Below are 27,436 nucleotides of genomic sequence, written 5' to 3'. Positions count from 1 at the left end.
ATTTAAGGCCTTCATAAAAGAGGGATGAAAGATACCAAAGGGACAGTCAAACTCATAAATCTAAAACAAACTGACAACGCCATGGCTAAAAATGAAAAAGACAAACAGAAAAACAATAGTACACATGACACAACATAGAAAACTAAAGAATAAAATATGAGAAAGTGAAAAAGTTCCAACATAATGAAATCATGTACCATGCAACTTTGAAAAAAACTTAAAATTGCAAAACACATAAATCACTACAACTTTTGTGACTTTCAATTTTTTTAAGATTCAAAGCCATGCAGTCTATTTTTGCATTGCTTTCAGAATATGAGTTAATTGTTATTATTCCTGTTATCTATATTTATTTTCAATTATATATTCACAAACTTTTCTCCAGTCATGCCAGTTGTGCTTTTTATAATGAAATTGCGAGTTTTCAGAAAATGATCTACAAAATCAACAAAGTTCAATCTTGAAATCTTATCCTCAAATATCTCACCTTACTTGTCTTAACCTCAAATCTAGTGTTAGGTTCTTAATTTTTTTGCAATTTGACTTGTGGCCTTGTGCTACATGTTATTTTTTTTAACTTTCTACATATTATGTAAATTATCTAATATCCTATAACATTATAAACTGAATACCAGCTTTTTAAATACGGGTAATTATGATTTAATGGTTCAACAAAATATATCAAATTTATAAGCCTATATATCCATCATATTCTCATTTTTCAGTGACAGTCCAAATGTACTACCCATTATCAAGGTTAACATTTTTGCAAAACCTACCTACATGAGGTAGAGTATTAGTTTTGGGTTGAATATGCATGAAATATTTGCCACTGAACATTATGCACATACTACTGTAAATTTTGAAATTAATGTATGCATTTCGTTTTGTCAATACTTGACCACTGGCAAACATGTGTATCTAAAACAAAAATTAGCAAAAAAACATTACTGAATTTATAAATTTCATTTTTTTTTAATGCAAACCTGAAGCTAGTGCATTTTTTGCAATAATTGAAATTTCTAAATGATTTCTGAATTTAACAGTAATCAATCAATCAATCAGTTTAAGACCACATCGAACTGATTTATACACATATTTACAAAATTGATAATCCCACTGATCACATTACAAAATGTACATTTGCTAAACTTTTTTTCTAGATGTCCTGAAGGGATATGATTTATTGATTGATTGTTGGGTGTTTAACACCACTTTCAGCAATCTAGGCTATCTCATTGCAGCCATTTTGTTAGTGGAGAAAGCCAGTGCCTTAACAGAACTAATTATTTTCATTAGAAGAACTAGCAATACGTAGTCTATTAAGTATGAGTGACTCAAAGCAAATGTATTTGCCACTGGCAGAGGTCGAACTCACAACCCCGGAGTAGACATGCTAGTAAACACTGAAGATAGTGTTTTATACCGGTACCACTTTCAGCCATCTTTGCTATCATATGGCAGCCATCTTTAATTGATTTAGGAAGCCAGTGCCTGGAGAGATCCACTCATATTCACCAGGAAACTTGGCAATGCATTAAACAATTAAGATTGGAGTGACTAAAGTTGAATGCATTTTGCCACTAGCAAAAATAGAACTCACAACCTCTGTGTAGATAAGATACATACTACATTGTAGTACTCACTGAATTAGATAGTGTTTTATACCACTTTCAGCCATCTTTGATATCTTATGGCAGCCATCTTTAATTGATTTAGGAAGCCTGTGTCTGGAGAGATCCACTGAGGCTATCGAGTCAATTAATTTTTGACTGACTAAAGTTAAATGCATTTGCCACTAGCAAAGATCCAACTAACAACCTCAGTCTAGACAATATGGTGATCCCTGAAGATGATGAACTACATGTACTTCTTCGACCACACAGCGAATATGCCCCCTTGAATGAATTTGAACTTCTTTCATAATGTCTGACATTTTATTAAATTAAAATTGACCTGAAGCACCTGAAGTTAGGCTGAATCACTGATTTATTGTCTGAGTTATATTAATGCTTTCAATTTAGGCCAAATAAAAATATATGTGTGGTTCCAGTAACCCTACCTTCCCTACTTTTTCGCCTCAAAAACAGCCTACCCTAAAGATTTTTTTGTCTTTTTTCATTAAGCACTGTTAAAGTCAGAATGTTGCTCCCATAGACTCAATGTATAAAAAAAAAAAATCCCTACCTACCTGCCCCAACTTTTTTTCAGATGCAACTGGAACCACACATACTTTTTTATTTGGCCTTATAAATAAATTTTAAATAGCACATTTACTCCAAGTTGAGTATTGGAATATTCAAAAAGAAAGACGTTTTTTTCATATTTTAAACGAATATAAATTTTGCCACTGTGTTCATAGATATAGATTAAAAAAGTGGCTGACCAACTTTAATTCCTTCTTAATATCATAACTATGTACATTTTTAATTGGCTTAGTCCCAAATAAGATCTACTTTTTACAGCCCTGAACAATTTTTAATCATTATATCAATTCAAAATATTTTTAAACACCCACACATTTAAAAATTCTTCAGTAAATCATAATCATAAATATGATTATGAAGGCTAAATTTTAGAACAGATCATTTAACATTTATAATGCTCAAAGAAATGTCGTCTCTCAGCGGTTTGTATTTCTGACTCAATTGGCATGGCTCATAAAGCACATATTCATCAAAATATTACGTATAATTAAAAAAGTGACAAGCACTTTTTTGAAAGAGATAGGACCACGAGGTCAAGTGTTTTTGAAAATCTTTCGTCTTTATTTATTTTGTTAAGTAGTGAATGTAAATAATAGGTATCATTATACAATGTACATACTGGTTCTATAGTATATATATATTATATATAAAATAAAATGTAAATAACATTACAAATGTGCAAAATATTATAAATCTGCAGTGGTGACTCCAAAACTTTTTATAAAGATGTGCCCACTGACTCATTTAAAAGGGGGGGGGGGCTGCTCCAGTCATGCTTCAGGTCTCCCATCGGAATCTGCCTTCAGATGCTTTGCCATTTTGAAATGCTTTTACAATGAGAATAAAGTTTTGTTTAATGCAATTCTGACCACTAATAATCATTTCCAATCATTTTCAAGACAATAAAATTACATGTTTTTTTGTTAATTTATGGTCTTTCTTCTTTTCAGGAGGAGGGGGATTGTAGAGAATAAATATGTTGTTACTTCTTTTCAGGAGGAGGGGGATTTAATATGTTGTTACTTCTTTTCAGGAGGAGGGGGATTTAATATGTTGTTACTTCTTTCTTTAGATTTTCTGTCATCTGCATTTTTTGTAAAATATATTTTATATAGTGGAAAACTAATTTATATCCTTCACCGATTTCTACAACAAAACATTTACAATTCTTTAAATGTATACAGAAATAACTGGGAAAATTCCAAGAAAAGCGTATTCATGCAATCAAAGGTCATTTTTTTCTTCCTTAAATTCAATACAATTAAGTCGAATGCCAACATGATCAGGACAGATTATTGACAAAATCATTTTATTTTTTTTATTTTTCACTAAATATTTTATGTAAATGAATCTAATTTATTGATGTACAAATGTACATGTACATAGACTTCATTCAATGTGTGAGCGAGTTGGTTCATTTCACAGTGACAATTTCAGTTAAAATACTCCATTGAAACTATATTTTGAACCCTTTATGTCGATGCCTCATAATTCCCTCAACAGAGCCAGTTCAAAAAGAAGTCTTTGTTAACCTTTACCAAGCCAATAACTAGATATAGATTTTAAAGCTCAATTGAGCTACATGTATTTTAAAAGGTAACTGAATTTTAAAATTCAGCTGCTTTTCACCCTTTTCAATTTAAATTTTGTTTCAGGTATACATGTACAATGTAGAATAGTCTTACGGTTTTGGGTTGCTTTGAAGAACACATGCTAATCTTATTACTTAATATTCAACTAAGAGTCAATTCTTGTTTGTTCAGTCAAAAATATTACAGCCATAATAAAAATGCACATTTTTTTAACTGATTATATTTTTTGGTGAGAATATTTTTACATTGTAAAGGTTAAGAATATGTTGCAAAATTATAATAACCAATTGCATATTCTTCCTTTTTATGTTTGCAAAATATTAAATTGCACTTCGAAATATACTGAAATTTCGCTAAAAAATTGTAAATGCAGAGTTCATAGTCAGAATAGCTTAAGGATGTTTGCTCCTCTATTTTTTGAATTTTTGCCAGATTTTCGGAATCCTCTGGTTTTATCCATGTGTTGACATTAAAAAAAATGTCCACTAACCCCTACTTTTCTTTTCATAATCAAATTACATAAAGTTTAAAAGGCCATATTTTAAAATATTATAAAATTCTTGTTATTTTTCATACTTTTTTAAACAAAAAAGGTGCCAATGTTAAATGTATGGAAAATCTAGAGAGAATTATTTCCCGCTAAATTTTCAATGGCTTATATCTCGAAAACAAGCACACGGACCCTCCATTTTTTCTGCTTTTTTTGTTTCATTATTTATATACTATCAATTCATAATAGTCTTTTAAAAAGCTTGTTATTTTTAAACAGAGTAGCGAACATCCTAAAGTTGTTTCAATTATTACTTTTAAAAAAATCTATCCCAGTGTGCAAATCATGGAGCAAGACAATCTCCTTTTGAATGCAAAATCGCGCGAGTTTTTCAATTGCACGACTGCAACTATTGAATAAAGGCCCCACTATGGGAGATAACTCTAGCTTAACCCTCCAATATTAAAACAAAATAAAACACAACACATTTTTTTTGTATATAATTTTATTAAGAATAACAAGTTCTCTTTCTCTCAACAATTGATAATTTTGGACATGTTGGCTCTTCCAAATAAAAAGGGGGAGACTAATATCTAAAGTAAGGCATTTGCAGTTCACGAATTCGTAACTTAATGTCTGTATGTAGACTATTTACCTATATATGTATGTGTGTATATTAAAACATCCAAATATTTGACAAGGAGGGTTGTTCGGCGACAAGGTGAAATGTACGTGTGTATATTCACAAATCACAGGTGAAGTGAATTTTACCAAAGGTGAAATTGACAAATTTGTTAATTTTGCAGGTGACTTACTAGATTCTTTCGTACTTAAACCTCTTTTCATGACTCTTGAAGGCATATTGCAACTGCTCCTTTATCTTCCAAAAAATATTCAGCCGTTGAGGTAGCTTGCCTCGGGAAGTGTAATGTCCCGCGAGACGTCACGTGGTATGTCAAATTGTCTATTTGTTATCTAATCATCAATGCATGATTGTTCCTTACGTTCGCATACTTTTCCCAAAGCAAAATCGCGGACTTCGCCGAAGACATAGGCAATATTAAACTGCATGAAAGATTTTTTTTAAAGTTTAATACGCATTAATTGCGAATTTACAGATTTTTTTTCCGCAGCGGTTGCTAAAAAAAGTTTTAGAAAATTACGAGGGGTCTGCGTCGGCAGGGATACATGTCATATATTCAGACTTTATTTGTATAAAGGTCATTTTTTTTTTTTTTTTTTTTATTTATTCATTTATTTTTTCCATTATTCTCTTATTTTATCTAATCTTTGCTAATTGTTTTTAGTATATTCCGCAAGTTTTTTTTGTTTTGCCTACTTCTTGTCTCATATCATTGCACTGATATTCATGGGGTATACAGGCCCAAAATTAATATGGGGGCAAAATATTATAATTAAGGACTCAGGCTTTCAAAATATTTCAACACAAATAATTCCAACTTTTAGTATGATAGTCCTAGACAAAATTAAGCGATAAAGAAGTCAAGTTTTTGAAATTTGAAAAAAATTAAGTGATATAAAACTTTTTAAAGTCTAAAGAACAAGCAAAATGTGCCGAAACAATCAGATATGATGCACAGACCGAGCGAGACAGACTCCAATGTCTCGACCCCCGCATCTAAAAATGCAACGCAGCAAGAAAATCCCGCACCGGCCCACCTCTAATGCTCGATCGACATCTTTTATATATATATCAAGCACTCAACACATATATTCGGTATTCTGAAATGCTTCAATTATTGAATTCTAGTGTTGTTGTTGTTGTTGTTGTTGTTGTTGTTGTTGTTGTTGTTGTTGTTGTTGTTGTTGTTTAGAAAAATAAAGACCCCCAACCATGAAAATTTGTCCCCCCCCCAAAAAAAAAGGCAGGATATGAATTTTGAGTAAAAACAGGCAGGATGGGCATATTGGCAAAAAGTGCATATTGACAATTTATGTCAATAAAATCAGGATCAACTAGTAAAAAACGGCAGGACCGAATAGTGTGAAAAATTAAAAATCAAAAAATTAAAAAATTACCCCCCCCCCCCCCCAAACACCAGCAATATAAATGAAATGGTAGCCCCCAACGATGGTTTGGTCATTTATCTAATTGAAACCTATTAACCATTTGTACTATAGAAAGACGTGTCAATTATATATAAATATTTATTTTTCCGTAGGTTGTTTGGTATTCTTTCACGAAACAAATTTTGGTTTTCATATACTTAATATAATGAGTATACTTATACCCTTATGCTTTGAAATGACAAACAGTTTTCGTTGGGGTTCATTGTCACCAAAGGAAAATGTTTTATATGTTTGCATAAGCATAGCATAAAAGATTTAGTTAAAGTCAGTTATACATATAACAATACAACATAAGCTCTGTATAGAGCTTTTATCCGACATACATATAAGACAAGCACAATACATAAAACACATAAAACATAAAGCACATCATGCAAAATAAATAATGTTAATTGTCAAGCACAGCAATTAATAAGCACAATTAAAGCATATAAGCAAACATAAAATGCAGATAAACTAACATTCATGCAATAGCTACTATAAAGCACTAAAAGTAATTCAAGCATTAAGAACACAAAATAAAAAATTATGCCTAATAATTTAAAAGCCAGAGTATACAAGATAAATACATAAACTGATCTACAGCTCGTTGAGATCTGCAGGAAGAACACTGACACGAACTACCCTCCCAATTACCAACCAAGCTTTTTAACTGACCCAATGGCATTTCTTCCCTCATCTTATTTGGCAGTTCGTTCCATAGTTTGGCTCCTGCATATCAGAATGAGTGTAGCCTATGGGTAGTTGTCCTTACCCTGGGAACATCTGCTACGTTGTTATTTCTAAAAGAGTACATTTTTTAATTTCAATAAGTTCATGTAGATATAATGGACATTGTTTATTAATAATTTTATACACCTCTATTGTTATCATTCTAATTCTTCTGATTTCTAAACTTGGTAATTTTGATTTAATTAACAGTTGTTGATAAGTACTACAATAGTCGTCATATATAAATCTTAGGGCACGCTTCTGTATTTTCTGTATTTTTCTGGTATTACAATCACCACAGAAGTGCCATATTACAGGACAATAATTAAAATTTGACATGATAAATGAATTATATATAGTAAGTCTACCTAATTTTGTTAAATGTTTACCAATACGTTTTTAAAAGTACACGTAATTGTCTTGATGCCTTTTAACAAATGTTAAAAATATGGGCATCAAACTTAAGTTGATAGTCAATTGTTACCCCCAATAATTTCACTTCTTTTTCACAATGTATAATATTACCATCAAAATGAAATGTAATGTTTTTATTTTCAGTTTTCTTGCCTATAGCTTTTGCTTGAAACTTGTCAGGGTTGGCCTTCATACGATTTAGACTGAAACAATTTATTAGCTCTAAGCTTTCTTTTTCTAAAATATTTACCACAGTAGCTATATATGAGTGTGAATATGACAAAGTATTGTCATCTGCATAATTATACAATGAACTGCTTGAAACAAAGTGAAAAATGTCATTCAAGAAAATGTAAAAAAGTGCAGGTCCTAATATAGAGCCTTTTGGCACACCTTTATAAATATCTTTCCAGGTACTTAGTTATATCTATACCAACTTTTACACATTGTTTTCTTTTGCTGAAATAGCTGTCTATCAAGCTTAAAGTTGTTTCAGATAACCCATATGCCTTTAGTTTTAAAATTAATAAATCATGAGGAAGGCAATCAAAGGCTTTCGAGAGGTCCATCAACACAGCAGCAATATATTGATTATCATCAATAGCCTTCTTCCAATCCTCAATGATTTTCAAAAGTGCTGTCTGGCAGCCGTATCCTGCTCTAAAGGCAGACAAATATGGGTGAAATATATTTTTCAACTAGCTGTTTGAAGATGGCTCTCTCGAAAAACTTTGATACAACAGGTAAAATACTGACTGGCCTATAGTTGCCAACTTCCAGTTGACTATTCTTCTTGTGAAGTGGCACCACTTGAGCCTCTTTTAGTTTGTCCAAAAATACAGACTGCTCAATAAATTTGTTTATTGATTTTGTTATTGGTGTCACAACTGCTGGTTTTGCCAATTTCAGTATTTTAACGGATAACCCGTCCTTACCTGTAGCCTTATTTATACCCTGTTTGTGTATATTTGTTTTTCTACAAACATCTCTTCTATACATTTAAAAATTAAATTACCTTCAGTTCTATCAATCTACTTAAAACCCGATCTCTCGTCGCTCCCGTTTTCTGATATTTCGCGAGCTCCCACGCAAGATATCAGAAAACGGGAGCGATGAGAGATCGGTTTTTAATTAGGGACGACATCAAAAGATCAATGTAAGATAAAAAATTTAATTCAAATAGTTTGGGGGTGGGGGTTGAACTGCAGCAAGATTTGGTTATCTGACATTGATTTTTACATATATCCATATGGGTCAATCCATTTTTCCCAAATTAAGTTAATAGGGGGGTAGGGGGGTCAGTGAAAAAACTATTTGAATTAAGTTTTTTATCCTTCATTGAACTTTTGATGTCGTCCCTTAGATTGATTATATATAGATTTTTTACTAGGGTGGTTCTGATCTACAGTACAGTCTGATCCAATATCTTTTGCTACATTAACAAAAAAGTCATTAAACATATTAGCCACCTTTGACTGATCATTTATAATGTGATCATTGTCACATAAAATAATGTTGTTCTCAAAATAACTACCTTTGTTTGTTAGGAAAGGTTTGATGGTGGGCCAAAAGTCTTTACTTTTTGGTCCCCCTACACAACGTTCTATAAAATAATTTCTGACTGATTTACGCTTGATCTTGTTTACAAAATTTCTCTGGGCTCTGTATTTTTCCCAGTTTTTCTTAGATTTTACCTTATTGTATTTATTGTACAACATCTTTTTCTTAAATATAGATTGTCTAAGTTCTTGATTCATAAATGGAGCAGGACTTTGTACATTTGTTCGCTGTTTCAATGGTTTGTGTTTATTTTACAGTATTTAGGGAGCTACCATTTGATTTTTATGGGGGGGGGCTAGGATGAAAAATTTTGTCCTGCATTTTTTTTTAGTTGTAATCTCTGTCCTGCCTTTTTATTTTTCACTCTATTCGGTCCTGCCTTTTTTTTTATTAGTTTATCCTGACTTTTTTTACCTAAATTGTCATCCTGCCTTTTTTTTTGCAAAGTGTTTCATCCTGCCTTTTTCTTTTTTATCCCCCCCCCCCCCATAAAAATCAAATGCTTTGTTGACATCATTGTTCTCATCAATTTTCTCATTAAATTTACTTTGTTCAAGATCTCTCAAAAAGTGCTCATGATCAAATTTTTGAAACTCCTATACGATTTATATTGAGGTTTTATTGCGGACAATAGAAATAGGAAGATGTGGTGTGAGTACCAATGAGACAACTCTCCATCCAAATAACAATTTTAAAAAAGTAAACCATTATAGGTCAATACACATTGCTTTTAAATTGAAATGATATCATATTGTGTACATCACTTATTGTACAATTGAAATTTACTAAATTTACTAAATTTTGTATATTATGTTTTTTGTTTCGCCAAAACAATTTACGTTGCAGGATTAGTTTTTTTTGACAACATGTACGCGGGTATACTATAGCATGACCAGTCTATATACACTATGATAGAACTGTGTTAAAACAGATCCTATAAATAATAGTACATTTGATGTTGTTCTGACCATGTTTTCAGTTATCCCTTCTTCCAAAACGTGAACTTATTTCATTTGGATAACAGTAATAGTCCAACTAAAAGCTTAAGTTGTTTTTAGTGACATTCAAGAAAATTACCTTGACCTTTAATTTACATAAATGAACTTGACCGAAGGTACATCATGCCTGTACCGTACGATAGGACTATATGCAAACATTGCGAAGCAATTTCACTTGATGTTAATACAACCATGTATTTTGACTTGTACAAATAACGCATTGAACAATAAATAAAGTATTGTAAAGCTAACTGACTTGAATCAAATAGACATCTTGGTCGCTAAAAGCTCTCATTAGTGTTTCATTGACCTCTAAAATATGAACCGGCTTTTCCGTGACCTCTAAGATATGAACCGGCGTCTCCGTGACCTTTAAGATATGATCCGGCATTGCCGTGACCTCCAAGATATGATCCGACATCGCCGTGACCTCCAAATTATGAACCAGTGTCTCCGTGACCCCTAAGATATGGACCGGCGCCAAAGGAAATTACTCAAGTTCATTTAAGCTACAACAGTGGATATTTATATCAATTAGATATCTTTGCAAAACACAGGGGCAGTTCGGGATTTCTTAAAAGGTTGTAATTTCTTAAAAATGATAGAAATGCCATCGAAAGTAGCGAGGCGAAAATAAAGATTTTATGAAGAGCAACTTTATATTTTCCAATCAATGGTTACGACACCCTTTTGAATCCGCCATTGAAATATCACCTTGCCAACAAACCGAGTTTGACCTTAACGATACATGTAGCAGGTGTTTCAATCAACAATGACACTGTGGTCGTGTTTTGCAACCTTGGTTTCTACTGTAACCATGGTTACATAACTTCAAGATAGTATTGAATTAAACAGAAATATGAATAACAATATAACTTTATTATAATATCTCCAATGTAACTTAGTATAATTTATGCATACAATATATAAACATATAAAACAACTTATATCACAAATGTACAAATATCCCATTTCAAGGATTACACTAAAGTAACATTTGTATGAATTGGGGTGGGGGCTTTGGAAAAAAATCTTCTCAAAAGTTAGTAAAGCGGCACCTACACCTAGATCCTATTCTGTTTCGGAGCGCAAGCGCATTTGATGCAAGGTTTTCACATTCACGTCATACAATCGATCAACATTAAGAGTTTTACTTAAAAATAAACTGTTAAAACCCGAACCCTGAGCATTTAGTACAAAAATGTTCAACAAAACAATAACGAGTTAATAATATTGCAGGGACAGCCAACAACATTATAATATCCTCCTTAAAAAAAATGGGGTAAGATGATATGATTTTTTGTTTTTACTCTAGTTTGTTAGGACCACCTACGACGTCTTATTTATTACTTCCTTCAGACCAGATTCAAACTGTATAGAAAGCATGTTGAGGCATTAACGTAGGGTAGGCTCGAGGGTAGGTAAGAGAAGCGTAAACAAGTATTTTCTAGCTTGGCCAAATAATAACAATTTTACGAAACTAATAAATATGTTCAATGCAGTATATTCGTTCCCTGTGAGCTGATTGCAATGACTCGGAAAATTAATACAAAACACATATCACCAAAATATAATAGTCTGAAAAATTGAAATTTAAACTAAGTGTCACATATTGAATCGCTTTGCATGTAAAATTTGATATATTTTTTATTGCTTGATATTCATCTGAGGTACAAAGTTTATCATTCACATAAACTATAAGTAACCTCAACCTAACCCTGTTGATAGATACTTGCAAACTTTGAAAAAAAATCTACATGGTAACTAGACTTGAAATAGGAAACCGATATATGAGCAAGACAATAAAAAAAATGATGATAATCCTTTCAAATATCTATCAAAATCTAATAACTTTACATTGTAGTTAAATATCAGTATAAAGGATATTTGACGATATAATTACTGTCTTTTAATTTCAATAAAACTTCGATCAGTAGTTCAAAGTTGATAAATATTTTTTTGGATGAATATACAACGTTTAAAAATAACATTGAAAGTTACATAATACAACTGTTAATGATAAATATAATGGAAAATACCGAGTGACGTGTTCCAAATGGATATGGCGGTAAATTTCAGTAGACAAATCTAATCAATTACTGGTTTATATATATATATATATATATGTGGTTCACTTACCACCAGTTTCATATTTGATTTGGTGAAATGCGCCCACAGAAATTATGATAAAATAGTTCATCAAGTTTTAAAACGATTAAATCAAACAAATTGCATGGAACATGAATAAAGTGTGAAGGAGTATTTCAATACATATATAAATATAATAATCAATAAAGTCACCTACGAAACGCCAACACGTTTACCACATATGTTTAACTACTACTTTAAACAGTTCAAATACACAGTACGCAGAGGCGGATTTAGGGGGGGGGGGGCCTTTTGGGGAAAAAAATTGGTTGCTTATATAGGGAATCACTGAAGCGTGACTAAAGTGGCCCCCTCTTAGGCAGTCAGTGGGCCCCCACTTATGAAAAATTCTAGATCCGCCACTGGTACGATTATATGCATTCTTGCTTTTAAAATTTTTGACCACACGTAAGTAGTCTCCCTTAAGTCAACTTAAGGGATACCTTTAATATTTGCAAATGGTTAACCGAGGTTAACATTTTTTTCATGTTTAAGCGAAATGTTATTCTTAAACGCCAATTCCTTCCTGTCTATATTGCAAACATGAAATTGATCCGTCGTCCATTTCCTCGTCGGAGATTTGAATATTTAGGAGTTGTCAAACTAGATTTACGCTTAAATATAACGATTACTATATATTCTAAACTTCTTAGTGTTAAAATGTATATTGAAAATGTATTGGTGAAACCGCCTATTAGAAACGCATTCCTGATTTACAGAGTTATTACCCTTTCTCAAAGTCAACTCCATTAAACCGGCGCAATATTCTTGGACATCCTAATTGAGAGATCAATATTAGATTCCGGTAATTTTGACAGGTCACAATTAACTACTTGTATACATAAGTATAAAAATAATATTATGTACATATATATTATACCAATATTCATATTATTTTTCATACATGAATGATTAACATATTCACTTTTTGATTATGACAGTAGCACTTATGATAGTGATGCATTCAATTCCTTTTCAAGAATTCAAAAAATTGATTTGGAATACACTTCTACCAGTATAATCCGAAACTAATTTTTCTTGTTGGATATCAGTTTTGATTTCATTCTCTACCCTGTACCTCGCGTAGTTTATTGCACAATTCTTTTTCGTCAAATTCACTTCCTTTTCTGATATCTTCTGCTCTTTTTGGAGTCCTTTTCGAATCTTTTAATGTCAACGCTGTCAAGAGAACTATTTTCACTGTCCGAATTGGAATTTTTTGATGGTCCTTCTGGAGTTGGCACATACATTTTGGCGATCGGAACTCCTTTCACATTACTAAATCTATTATTAGCAGAATTTAGATATCGGGTTTTAATAACTTCTTTCGGGACATCGCTATTCGAATCCGAATCGCTGCTACCGACATTTATCGTTGTTTTATACAATTTGTGTATGTTGTCACGATGTTGGCGCTCATAATCATCATTTCTGTGAACAACACGCTGTGTTGCGTATCGGCCCGGATGTTGTGAATCATCAACAACGTAGACAACTCTTCTTCCTTCCGGAATCGAATTAACTGCTGGAGCGTAACCATTTGGTGATTGCATAACCCTCACTGTTTGTGGACGGGTTGTTGGGCCTTGGACATATCTCGGTCCTGGCATGATTCTCTCTCTTGGAGATAAGGCGTACCTTTCCGTAGGTGTAACGATCCTTCTTTGTACAATTCTTTCTGATGGATATCTTACGGATCCACCAACTACGGACCCGTTAATAACTGACCCCTCATTGCGTGTAATGATGACGGACCCTTCTCTACGTGGCATCATGACTGGTCCTTCATTTCTTGTTAAAATGACGGATCCCTCCTTTTTACCCTTTTTGCCCTTTTTACTGGGGATAATAACTGATCCCTCTTTTTCAGGAATTGACATTCGGACAATCCTCGGGTCATCTGCAACTTGCACAGGCTCGTTCATGGGCATGATAACGGATGCCGCACGAGATCCCGGACCTGCTGTAATAGCCAAGGGTTTCTGACCTTGATATTCTATTGCACGGTTTTCTCCTTGTGTTTCTTCGTTGTAGGACTCGCTAACATTTCTAACCTCCCCAGTAGTAAGGTCATGTTCCAAGTACATAAATCCTGTGTCAACATAATAACTGTTCTTCTCAAACTTATCTGTAAAGACAAAAAATAAGTAATGGTGGAGTTTTTTTTATCATATAATTACATTAGATGTATGTTTCATTATAATACGTTATTCTGTTTGGCTACACTGAAATCTCGCGTTATTCCTAAAGCAATTGCATTACACAATAAAATTTATCATCCATGATGACACGAGGTCCCACAGTAAAGTGTACAGTTAATTAAATAAAAACTTGATAAAAATCGTGTTTTCATGATCCTAGCTAAAAAAAAAATGTAAGTATAAGTATTGAATGCTTCTTTGGGTTGAAAAGTGTTGACCGTGCGCACATTTGTAGAATGAAGCGCGGAAGCGCTCTATACAAAATGTACTTCGGTCAACGCTTTTACGCCCCAATGAAGTTACAAAAAGAAGCATTCCATCCCACAGTAAAGTGTACAGTTAATTAAATAAAAACTTGATAAAAATCGTGTTTTCATGATCCTAGCTAAAAAAAAATGTAAGTATAAGTATTGAATGCTTCTTTGGGTTGAAAAGTGTTGACCGTGCGCACATTTGTAGAATGAAGCGCGGAAGCGCTCTATACAAAATGTACTTCTGTCAACGCTTTTACGCCCCAATGAAGTTACAAAAAGAAGCATTCCATTCTTAAATGGAATGAAAATCAGATTGTCCTCGTCAAATAAAGCCTCCAATCTTTGACAATTGTACGACATAAACTAGAATGCCGTGTTTGTAACTTTTTAGAAATTGATTAACATACTTAATTTCATGTTTTATGATGACATTTGATGTAAAGATTTTCCAGAGATAAAATAAGGAATGGAGAAGCATTGATTGTTGAATGGAGAGGTGTCTAAAGTCATGTGACAAATTAAATGCAGTCAGGACGAGAACATGTTAGTGCGATATGAATACGAAAGCTGCTTTGTATACTAGACTGACACACTGAGCTAGATTCTTAACGTGATAATTATAAAGGTCAATCGTCCGCAGGAAAATATGAAAGAGTAAAGAAGGGAACCATTTCGTTGACTGATTCGATCCACAAACAAAAATCTTTTACAGGAACAATGATTTTTTTGTTTAACTAGAATATGAAATCAAACAGACATAAAACAAGTCCAATTGCACGCGGTCGCTATCTATTTATATCAATGTTTTTTTTAATCAGGTTATGTGACCGTCGGCAGTCTTCGGTGGTCATCTTGATGGTTAATTCACGATGATTTACTGACCATCATTGGATTTATGTTGAGAGACTCAATGAGAAAGGTTTGATCCACGACAATGAGGTCAAGGTCAATTAAACCCTGCCAAACAGACATGTGCACATTACAATCATTCCATGCACCAATTATAGTTAGCCTGTTATTCATAGTATACTAGACATACAAACCATTAAAACTTAACAATTACCAATGAACTATGCAAATAAGGTTAGATCGGTAATTTATGCTAGGCAGACATGTACACTTTATAATCTTTCCTCTTTAACAAAAAAGAGTTGCAATTATGTTTTTAGTATCAAAGAAACAGACTAAACAAGGACAATTTATCATTGACTAACAAACCATGGACTTTAGGTCAAGGATATATGGACCTTAGGTCATGGATATATGGACCTTAGGTCAAGGATATATGGACCTTAGGTCAAGGATATATGGACCTTAGGTCATGGATATAACAAAGCTGTCAGACAGACCCCCAAAAATGATTCCTTGCACCCGACATATATCTGGGGTTTTGCTTCCAGATTTGTAGAAACGGAACTTAGAGATATTGCATCTTGATCACTGGTCCATGAAATGATGTCGAGGTCAGATGAAACTTGAACAATATGGTTGCTTATAGTATCCGAAAGACTGATTTAACCACGAAAACTAAACAATGACCAATCCACGAAATTGATGTCAAGGTCAGATATCATGTTGAACTTTGCTATAGACGGGCATTTGGAACTTATTCGATACTATAAATATGTTTGACTTATTATTTGAGCACGAAACTTATCCTTGATCACCCGGTTTTACGACATGTGGTCGAGGGTAGTTGAACCCTCGGCTGTTTAAAAGGCATTTGTAATGTATATTAACCCTTCAAACCGACAATGATCTTATTATTGATATAGCAAACTAGACATCTGACGCATTGACCTATTAAAAGCAGATTAATTGACTGAAGTCAGGCATGCCTGAAATTAAGGTTAAGTTGCCTAAAATGAAGGTTAAGTTGCCTAAAATGAAGGTTAAGTTGCCTGAAATGGAGGTTAAGTTGCCTTGTTCTTGAAATATGTGCTATACAAGAGCAGCGTGGGTGTAATATGCTTATAATTTTATACACCTAATTTTGGTCAAAGATCATGCTTAGATATATTTTTACAGATGAATATTCATATCCAGAATAATATTCATATTCGGCCTACAAGTAACTGTTGCATAACTGTCTAATACTTTAAAATTACGCTTTATTTATTACAGTTGTAGGTATACATTATTGATAGATTTGTTAGAATGGTAGAATAATTAAGAAGGATTGCGATATGCATTTCCGAAGTATATTATAATGGCATGACAAATAAGCTTAAATGTACATACATTTGTAATTATTAACCTTATACAGGCAAAAATATATACAAATGTATCTAAATGAACAATCCAAAATAATTGGCAAGAAAAGGGAGGTGATAGCTTTTTTACTAGAAGTTAGCAATTGAAATTGATATGTTTTGTAACAATCAATGAGAAAGCAACCAAACAAAATTTAAAAAAACAACATATTCCTGGAATAGTAATTCAATTTCAATTTTACTAGCGTCATACCTCTCTGGAACATGCTAATTATCCGTATATAAATGCAGTTCGGTCAGGGGGATTCCAAAAGGAAAACATTGCTATGCAGCAAACATTTGCATTTTTAAAATAGAAGAATCTTGGCCCCACTCCCCTACATTGTCACTAGGCCAACACAATCTCACTAGATTGTTAAATTCATAGACTCATAACTCCTACAAAACTGAGTCAAATGATGAACATTTTCTGGGAGATACGCACATAAACATATTATATCCTTATTAGGTTTTAAAAAGATTCATGAAATTCTGTGTGCACTCAGAGTAGTTGCGATGACAAACTGTTGCAGTAGTATATTATATTTAGCCCAACATTTTCTATTTTCAAAAGGATCATAGAAAAAAAATGAATCATAATTTCCTGTCGGTATGCACATCTACATAGCATGTCCTAAATACATAATTTATTGCTACAAAGTAAATTCAAACGGATCTTATTCCGATGTAATTTTGATGTGATTAGATAAAGAACGCAAATGTACAATCGAGACGACCTTTTCAATTATCAAAAAGATGTTGTATGAATATATTTAAGCCAATGATGTTAAAGAACCACAACTCGTTTGAAAAGCGACATAACCAAAAAAAAAAGACTTAAATAAACGTCTAATCAATCTAAGGGCCGGGTGTTGATTTGCCTTCTCGTCATTTTCATTGGCCTAACAGTCCATCAACTTTTGATAAAATAATCTCTCAAATCCAAAGACCCCCTTTAGCGTCTTATTTTGTAGGAATTTCGAATATATTATAATAAAAGAAAGTCGTAATGACATATTCGTCATACTTACTTTAAAATAAAAACTTCGTCGCTTTACAATCATGATATGAACAATGCATATATGTGTCGACGTTTTTAAACCATTCAATTGAGAATTAGAAATTGAAATTGAAATTGAAATTATTTAATTATTTAAATTAAATACCACCTACCAAATGCAATTTTCTTTTCACTCTTAAATGGAATTTATAAATTTAATTATTTCGAGAAATTGTTAGGAATGCCACACGTCTGCATCAGATAACGTCGTCTTATAGTCCATTTATATCTCTAGGTCAACTCGATCACTAAAAGTCAACTCGATAGACATATTAACAATGACATTTCTATACAGATATCTGATTATCGTCGACAGTGCATAGAATCATCTTAGGTCTATTTTATGATGGTGGTGCTTTTCATTTGACAATATTACAACCCAGAGTGCATTTACGAATTCATTTACCGATCGACAAAAACTATGTCTCTACAAAGTTACAAGCCAGATTTCCTTTGACCTTGACCTATTTTTCTCAAAGAGAATTTCGGATTGCAGAACAATCTCAATTTAATTAAAATTTTAAAAAATGAGCGAGTGTGGAGATTTAATTTTAATTAGATTGAATCTCAAATATTGAGACATCATGGGCTCTCTAAAAACTATTACGAAAATGGACTTTGCTCATTGATAAAGGTCATGCAAACGGCAACTTCTAAATATACGACTATATTTGCCATGTTTAAGATCTGTTTATTCAGTGTCCCAAAATTAAAATGCTTCTTTAGAGTTTTACCAGATTTCACCTTTATTTCGACTCGACAGAGATATTATTGCAATTTGCCACACGTGAACAAATGACAGAAAAGTAAGCACAGGTACAAAAATTCGTAAGGGTTCCACGGAACCCAGTGTCTCGCCTACTTTTGCTGTTAATCGCAGACTCAACAAAAATGAGGAAAAACATCAATAAAAGTTTCCCTCTCGATACTGTCTTTTGATTGAAAGAAGCTTCCAAGTTTGGTAAAAAATCCAGGATAGTTTATGAATCTAATAAATGTTTTATAAACTTTAACTGCAGACTGTATGTAATGTTAACTGGAAGAAAAACTAAGTCCATTTATAAGTAAAATACGGAAAAAGTGATTTTTTTTTTTACAAAATTTACTTCTGAATAATATCTTATGATCAGAAACAAGCTTTTGTCTAAGTTTGGTAGAAATCCAGGATAGTTTAAGAACATTATAAAAATTTTAAAAACTTAAACCACAGAGTGAATGTTTTGTTTCTGGCAAAAAAAAACTAAGTCCATTTATAAGTAAAATACGGAAAAGTGAAAATTTATTTTCACAAAATTTTCTTTTTGATACTATCTTATGATCATAAACAAGCTTCTGTCCAAGTTTGGTACAAATCAAGGATAGTTTATGAAAGTTATTAAAATTTTAAAAACTTTAACCACAGAGTGAATGTAATGTTTCCTTGCAGAAAAACTAAGTCCATTTATAAGTAAAATACGGAAAAGTGGAAATTTATTTTTACAAAATTTTCTTCTTGATACTATCTTATGATCATAAACAAGTTTCTGTCCAAGTTTGGTACAAATCAAGGATAGTTTATGAAAGTTATTAAAATTTTAAAAACTTTAACCACAGAGTGAATGTAATGTTTCCTTGCAGAAAAACTAAGTCCATTTATAAGTAAAATACAGAAAAAATGGAATTTTATTTTTACAAAATTTACTTCTTGATACTTTCTTATGATCATAAACAAGCTTCTGTCCAAGTTTGGTAGAAATTCAGTATAGCTTAAGAAAGTTATTAAAATTTCAAAAACTTTAACCACAGAGTGAATATTTGTGGACGACGACGGAATGTAGGATCGCTTAGTCTCGCTTTTTCGACTAAAGTCGAAGGCTCGACAAAAAATGGCAGATCCAAAAAAGGGGGGTCCGGGGTTGGAAACCATTCCTTTATTTGGACGATCAATGTATTTGAATGGGGACATGTGTATGGTTTGAGTCCCCTTTTTTTATCCTAGGTTGAGGAAAACCCCTTTTGAAAATGCTCTTGATCCGCCCCTGGATTTAATCGCACAGCTTACGACAATGAGCAAACTCCATACGGTAAAGCAAGGTTAAAAGTCTTAATTAATCCTTCTTTAAGGTGAAAGAGATAGGTTTTTTTAACAAAAATTTATATATATATATCTAAATATACATTTTTCAATAAACAGTACTATTGCTGACTTGCAGTTTTACTGTCGGAAATCCGTAACATATTTCATTCACAGAAATGTATACGCCAATATTTTTCTTTACACAATATTGTATATATCCAATTAAGGTCATTAAGATCTATATCTAAACGTCACTCAAACGTTTTGTCAACAGTGACATATGTTTCAAAGATCGGAATCTAGGACGGTTGACTGGCCCAACTTTTTAAAACGCGTCGTTTTAAAAGATTTGTATAGCTAGAGGTTACGTAATGGGGGGTTTAAAACGAAGTGTATAATTCCTCCTTTTGGCGACTTGTCACGTTAAAATAACAATCATATTTGCTCGTTTCAATTTAATTTACCAATTTTCTATAGAAGATTTACGCTGAAGTGGGACATACCCTGGTGTGCTGCCAAGTTTTGTCAAGTTTACAAAACAGATGGCCATTCACTATAAGAAATTAATGTCCCTCTACATAATTTGGCCAAAATCCATTCATAAGAATGTCCCTCTATATAATTTGGCCAAAATTCTATCAAATTAGAGACTTTTTATATCTAATTTACGTTTTTATGATAATAAAAGGACACACTCTGGGCAATTAGCATACACACAGAACACACGTCTACAATACATCCAGCCAATTGTATTGTGTATAAAAGAACTTTTTACGAATAAAGTCAGAGGCGGAATTAAGGGGGGGGCAGGATTTCCATCCCCTTTTGTGGGAAATATTTGGTTAATTATTTCAAAGATCACTGAAGTATGACTTGAGTGGGCGCTTCTTCTAGACAGTCAGCCCTCAATCGTCTAGTAGAAGTATCTGTGCAAATGATAATTCTTAAACCGTGACTTTTGACATTGCACAAGCACTTGTGCTCAAATTTTGCTCAATTTGCTTCAGTATATTAAAATTCATCTAATCCTCATAGGAATATAACTTTTCATTTTTTCTAGACTTTACACTATTTCTAATTTTAATCGATGATATATAATTTTATAAATACGTCAATTGGACAGCAACCCAACACATAAACATACTTTTATATGTACAAAACAACAGGCAGCTAATGTTCGCCGGCAAAATGAGTTTTTACATTTTACAATTTATAAAGTTCTACCTTGTCCATGATGTTTATTATATCTAGACTAGATCATATTCTGTGTAGGGCTGGTAATCAGATTATAGTGGTCTATTAGCAATTATTCTTAACAATATATTAGTTGGAAATAGGTATTCAGAGTTGTCATGAAAGAATAAACAATTAACATGGTAAATGCTCCATATTACACATACCAAGGGCAGGTATGAAGGGAAATTTGATTTCCTATGTCAAAGTCATATATGCTCTCTGTGGGGTGAATATTTAGCTATCAACGTTGCATGCGAAGGTGCATGGCCAAACATACCAATTAAAACTTTAGAGTAGTGTTTTTAACCCTCAAAATAGGAGATTAATCTATTGTACCTTTACATCTTTTTTAATAGAAAAACACATGCAAATATGTAAAGCAATTGTTATATGTGAATTGAAACAACAAACACAAATTTTCTACACACGTTTATAGATTCGTAAAACCCAGTATTTTAATTGAAAATTTAACAAACCGGTTTATTGAAAATAACTATTGTATTTGTCTCTTTTCTTTTGATCAGTCATCCGTGACGAATGAAACAGACATTAAGATATCCATCAATTATTCACCTGAGACCGATCAATACAAAAGAATACGGGGAAATAAATAATAAGCATGTTAACACCTAACCAATATGTAAAAAGAAGCTAGTAAATTGTAAATAAACATTGCAAAAAATAAAACTGAATAAACTTACCATTTGCTACACGGTAACGAACATTCTCCATTGTGGATATTTGAACACAATTACGAAATTATGACCTTTCAATTGTGGAGATTTGGATTAACTGAATAGGTAGTCCGATCTATTCGTCTGCAGTTAAAGATCTACCCGGAATCTTCCGGTCGTGACGTTCTGATGCGTGAATACAAATTATTATTGAGTGTTCATCGACTAAAATTTGTCCCAGGGCTCCTTTATTTGTTCAGGGTAAAATCTTACAGAAGAGAAATAGAGACTTTATCCCTTCTATTCGGATTAATTTGCCGCCAGGTAAAAGACAGGTGAAAAGTATTCTAATTAGAGTAACTGGTTCTGACGAATGTTAATTTCAGTTTTCATGGTCGCGTGCGTTTTTACTTTTCAGACCAATAGATTAATTCTGTTTACTTGAAACTTTTATTGGTACAAGATTTCATGGTCTGTTGAAAGCAAATTTTCGGGTTTTTCCTTTTAGCAAAAAATTTAAAAGTTTCATGCACATAAATCATGATGATAGTGCTTTTTTTTAATGCATTCACCACAATTATTTACCTTTTATTTCAGTAAAATTGTCTCTTAAATTTCCATAAGAGATTGTTTTTTTTCCAAATATTTTATTGATAATGAATATCGAAGAAAATCGGACAATAGACAAAGGCTATATACATCCCCTTACATGGATGTAACTGACAAGACATTCAACTTATGTACGAATATGATACAAAGCAGTCGATTTACCAATGATAAATAAAGATGGACATATAGAAATTTTATTATTCAAGACTCAAAATTGGGCAAGAGTTCAATATATCACTCAACATGCTAAATGAATAGATTATCATATCACAGTTTGTTCCGTGTGTGCCATTTTGAACTCCAAACATTTTACCTTTTAAAATTGTATGTACATGTATATTTTTTTTCTGAACGCCCACAAAAGTGATGAAATTGAAAACTTCAACACTTCCTAATCTGCGAGAAGAGAGGCGAAAGATACAAAAATTTAAAACACATTGAAACATCTGCAGTCGAAAACGAACACTGACAACGCTATGGCAAACCAAAAACAAACAAAAAAAAAACAATCAACGACAAAAAGACAAACAACAGACTTAAAACTCAACATAGAAAACTCAAGACTGAGCAAGACAAACTCCACCAAAAATCGGGGGTAATCTAAAGTGATCCGGAAGGGTAGCAAGATCCTGATCCCCATGTGGCTATTAAAAGTCTTGCTTTATTTGCTTATATCTTTGAAATTATCTGAACTGAAAATGATGGAGATGATAAATGGATTTTTATTACATTTTTTTTTTTATCATGAAAGTTCACCACACGACCCCACCCAAAATTAAGGGTGCTCTCTGGTGCTCCAGAAGGGTAGACAGATGTTGCTTCATTTGTGGCACCCGTCATGTTGCCCATTTAAGTACATACCCGGTAATAATTCTTTTTTTTTTGGTAGGCTATATGGTGTCCGTAAAATTTACGACTTATGGATAATTCAACTTCACTATTGGAACTCTTGTTCCTCAAAGTCTCTTCGTGAGCAGCAATCCTTCATCAAGGAAATCATGACACGAAATACAAGCCCGGAAATATCGTATCAATTGGTATATATATTTTTTGTATGCAGACGCTAGTGGAATGCTGCTACATAGAAATAGAAAGTTCACAACTTGGAAGCTGAAATCATGATCTCTTCTGTCGTAAAGTTTTATTTTCAACCGCGACCATCATAGGCACTATCTTTATCTATGTCTAGATATCGGGAAAATTTGAAAGTATCTTATGTATCCTTATCTCTAGTTCGATGGGATAGTTTCGTTCAACAAAGTCACCAAATAAATGTTAAATTATTTAGTGAGAGATAATCATCTATATAGCGGAAAGTAAGGTTAAAGGATACTGCTAACTTCTAACTTTTTTGAATGAAAAAAAACCAATACCAACTCTTTCCATATTTCTTTAAGTTTGCATGGAATGGGGAATACTTTTATTAAGTGTAGAAAAATCAAATATATTAGTACTGCTGCAAGATGAAAGAAATTTTTAGTATCCAAATCTGATTCAGGGGACACCTCCAGAATAAGTAGTTTCACAATAACGTTGAAGCTGCTAAAATTGATGTTAATAATTTAGGAAGATGTTTTGTGGAACACTTGGAAGACCAAGCAATATACCGTTGTTTGTAAGGTCACTTGTGTACAAGTAGAGGTATCCAATATAATAATGAAAGATACAGTCTTCATCTTTTAATTAGTTGAAATTCCAAAGGAACATAGAATAGACCTATCATTAGGCAGCAACCATTTGATTTTCTGAGGGGGGGGGGGCTATGTTTTTTTTTTGGAAAAAAAAGTTTGTTTCCAGTTTTTGGATAATAATTTGTTTTTGATTCTGAGAAAAAAAAATGTTTGTTTCACCCTCAGCTGCCACTATATGTAATGCTAAAATTGAAAGAAAATAATTGTTTTTCGCCGCGCAGGCGAAAAACAAAAATTGTCCAGAAAAAAAAAACATGTTGATTTATATAACAATAAAGTTGAATTGAATTAAATGCCTGTTTCCAAAAATCATTTATCATCTGGTTGTAAAAATCTAACATAAGTGGTAAACATGCACCTGCTGCACCTGCATGTATATTTCTTCGTATAAAAGATACATTACAATTTCTTATATGAGTTTTTTAATTTTAATTGCTCTGATTTTCCATGGTATGCCATTATTGAATTAAAAAGATTTGAAACCAGACGAACAACTTTATAATTTGCTATTTGTTGACTATATATGGTTAGTGAATTTAATCTCGCATGTTAAAAGAAGACCCTTGAACTTGTATATAAATATATTTGGAAAGACATGAATTAAATACGATTTCTCAATGTAAAACCTTAACCTTGTTACAGTTCTACTTTCAAAGAAATGGGAGTTATAAATTAAAGAAATGAGAAAATATCAATTGAAAAAAACAAGTGAAAATGGAAACAAGATCATAACGGTTAACCATAAAAGAGGAGACGAAAGAACAAGAAAAGTCGACGAAAATTTTTAAATATTAAACTTAAAATTTAAAATAACACATTTAAGCAAATTTTAAACGGAATTAAATTAAATGTTATTGTATTTGAACACGTGGTCATACGTCGACCAAACAGCAACGTTACAAAACGACATAAGAAATAAGCAAACGACATCTTGGGGGTCTTAAAGTCTTCAACAATAGACTAGTGTCAATCCAAGTATGTCAAGCTCATGGTCAAAGTGACATGTATATACACCAGTGTGTGAAGCTCATGATTTATGTGACATGTTTCTACACCAGTGTGTCAAGCTCATGATCAATGTAACAGGTTTCTACACCGATGTGTCAAGCTCATGATCAATGTGACAGGTTTCTACACCAGTGTGTCAAGCTCATGATCAATGTGACAGGTTTCTACACCAGTGTGTCAAGCTCATGATCAATGTGACAGGTTTCTACACCAGTGTGTCAAGCTCATGATCAATGTGACAGGTTTCTACACCAGTGTGTCAAGCTCATGATCAATGTGACAGGTTTCTACACCAGTGTGTCAAGCTCATGATCAAAGTGACAGGTTTCTACACCAGTGTGTCGAGCTCATGATCAATGTGACAGATTTCTACACCAGTGTGTCAAGCTCATGATCAACGTGACAGGTTTATACATCAGTGTGTCTAGATCATGACCAATGTGATAGGTTTCTACACGAGTGTGTCGAGCTCATGATCAATGTGATAGGTTTCTACACCAGTGTTTCAAGCTCATGACCAATGTGACAGGTATCTTCACTAGTGTGACAAGCTCATTATTAATGTCACGGGTTTCTACACCATTTTGTCAAGATCATAATCTATGTGACAAGTTTCTACAACAGTTTATCACGCTCATGATATATGTGACGGGTTTCTACACCAGTGTGTTAAGCTCATGATTAATGTGACGGGTTTCTACACCAGTGTGTCAAGCTCATGTTCAACGTGACAGGTTTCTACACCAGTGTGTCAAGCTTATGATCAATGTAACAGGTTTCTACACCAGTGTGACAAGCTCATAATCAATGTGACAGATTTCTACACCAGTGTGTCAAGCTCATGATCAATGTGACAGAATTATACACCAGTGTGTCAAGCTTATGACCAATGTGACAGGTTTATACACCAATGTGTCAAGCTCATGCTCAATGTGACAGGTTTCTACACCAGTGTGACAAGCTCATGATCTATGTGACAGGTTTCTACACCAGTGTGTCAAGCTCATGATCAATGTGACATGTTCCTGCACCCGTGTGTCGAGCTCATGATCAATATGACAGATTTCTACACCAATGTGTCAAGCTCATGATCAATGTGACAGGTTTCTACACCAGTGTGTCAAGATCATGTTCAATGTGAACGATTTCTACACGAGTGTGTAAAGCTTTTGATCTATGTGACAGGTTTCTACACCAGTGTGTCAATCTGATGATCAATGTAACAAGTTTGTCTACACCAGTTCAGAGCACAAACATACTTCTCTGGGTTTTTTTATAGAGTCCAATGTCATAAATCAGTCAGAACCCGAAAAGTAGGACACAGTTTGGCATCTAAAAAAAAGAGATTTTTCTTCTTCATATTTTAATTCGAAGACGAACGTATAAATTTAAAAAAAAATACAGTTCCAGATTTATTTAATAATATACTTACTAGGTATATTTTTTTTTGTGTAAAGTAGCTATCAAAATTACTAAACGATCTTTAATACCATTTTTTTCTGCACCAGATGCACATTTGGAAAATAAATGCCTGTTCAGATGGGTCTAAATAGCTTGAAACTTTACCAAAAAAGAATCAAAAGTATATCAAAAGACGGGAGATGGACGAGTGCTTTACCTTGCCTTATGGAGATATATTCTTAATTTAAGATAATTTCTTAAACTTTGTAAAAGCAAATATTTGAGTTACACTGTTCCGTAATTTCATGCCAGTACATAATAGTTTTCCCGACCTAGCGGCACCCATGTAAAACTTCATATAAACAAATGGTAGGAAGACGATAAGCAACATAACAGCATTGTTATATTTATTTGAAACATGCTTACATAAATAAGGCCGTTAGTTCTCTCGTCATTTCGGGGCCTTTTATAATTAAATATGCCGGTATAGGCTTTACTCATTGTTGAAGGCCGTACTTACTGTTGTATATGTCTGTGTCATTTGGTCTCTTGTGGAGAATCATCTCATTGGCAATCATACCACATCTTCCGTTTTATATTAACTTATTTACGGTAGATGAGTTGTACCTGGCAGTCATTTTGACGGAGATGACACATTTGCACTCGCCACCCGATGACGTCAACTAACTTATCTTTAGAGGTTCCATAAAGTTGTCCTGCTCTTGATTAGTATACAGTTCAAACAGACCCATGGTAAGCAAATTTTTGTATATAGAATTGACC

At 33.0% G+C, this 27,436-nt stretch overlaps 2 protein-coding genes across 4 annotated transcripts in view; both read right to left on the bottom strand.

Annotated features, from left to right (window-relative positions):
* LOC139482394 (1-phosphatidylinositol 4,5-bisphosphate phosphodiesterase delta-1-like) overlaps positions 1–5,263 on the bottom strand; it is a 113,681-nt gene extending 108,418 nt beyond the window's left edge. For 2 of the 3 annotated variants that reach the window (XM_071266287.1, XM_071266283.1), the window contains exon 1: positions 5,105–5,263. In XM_071266287.1, the coding sequence (XP_071122388.1) occupies positions 5,105–5,150 (46 nt within the window). In that variant the 5' untranslated portion in view covers positions 5,151–5,263. The remainder of the gene's footprint in view (positions 1–5,104) is intronic. The other variant, XM_071266291.1, reaches the window with a different exon arrangement.
* Positions 5,264–10,921: 5,658 nt separating this feature from the next.
* Positions 10,922–22,314, bottom strand: LOC139482378 (uncharacterized). Its single transcript, XM_071266239.1, has 2 exons — positions 21,972–22,314; positions 10,922–14,339 (listed from the first exon to the last, which is right to left on the bottom strand). Exons 1-2 carry the CDS (start codon positions 22,000–22,002, stop codon positions 13,327–13,329), a joined length of 1,044 nt encoding a protein of 347 aa, XP_071122340.1. The 5' UTR covers positions 22,003–22,314; the 3' UTR covers positions 10,922–13,326.
* Between the last annotated feature and the right edge of the window lie 5,122 nt (positions 22,315–27,436).

The sequence above is a fragment of the Mytilus edulis genome, chromosome 7 (genome assembly GCF_963676685.1).
Source record: "Mytilus edulis chromosome 7, xbMytEdul2.2, whole genome shotgun sequence".
Lineage (NCBI taxonomy): Eukaryota > Metazoa > Mollusca > Bivalvia > Mytilida > Mytilidae > Mytilus > Mytilus edulis.
Note: the sequence above shows the minus strand (reverse complement) of the source record. Positions and strands in the feature narration are given on the sequence as shown.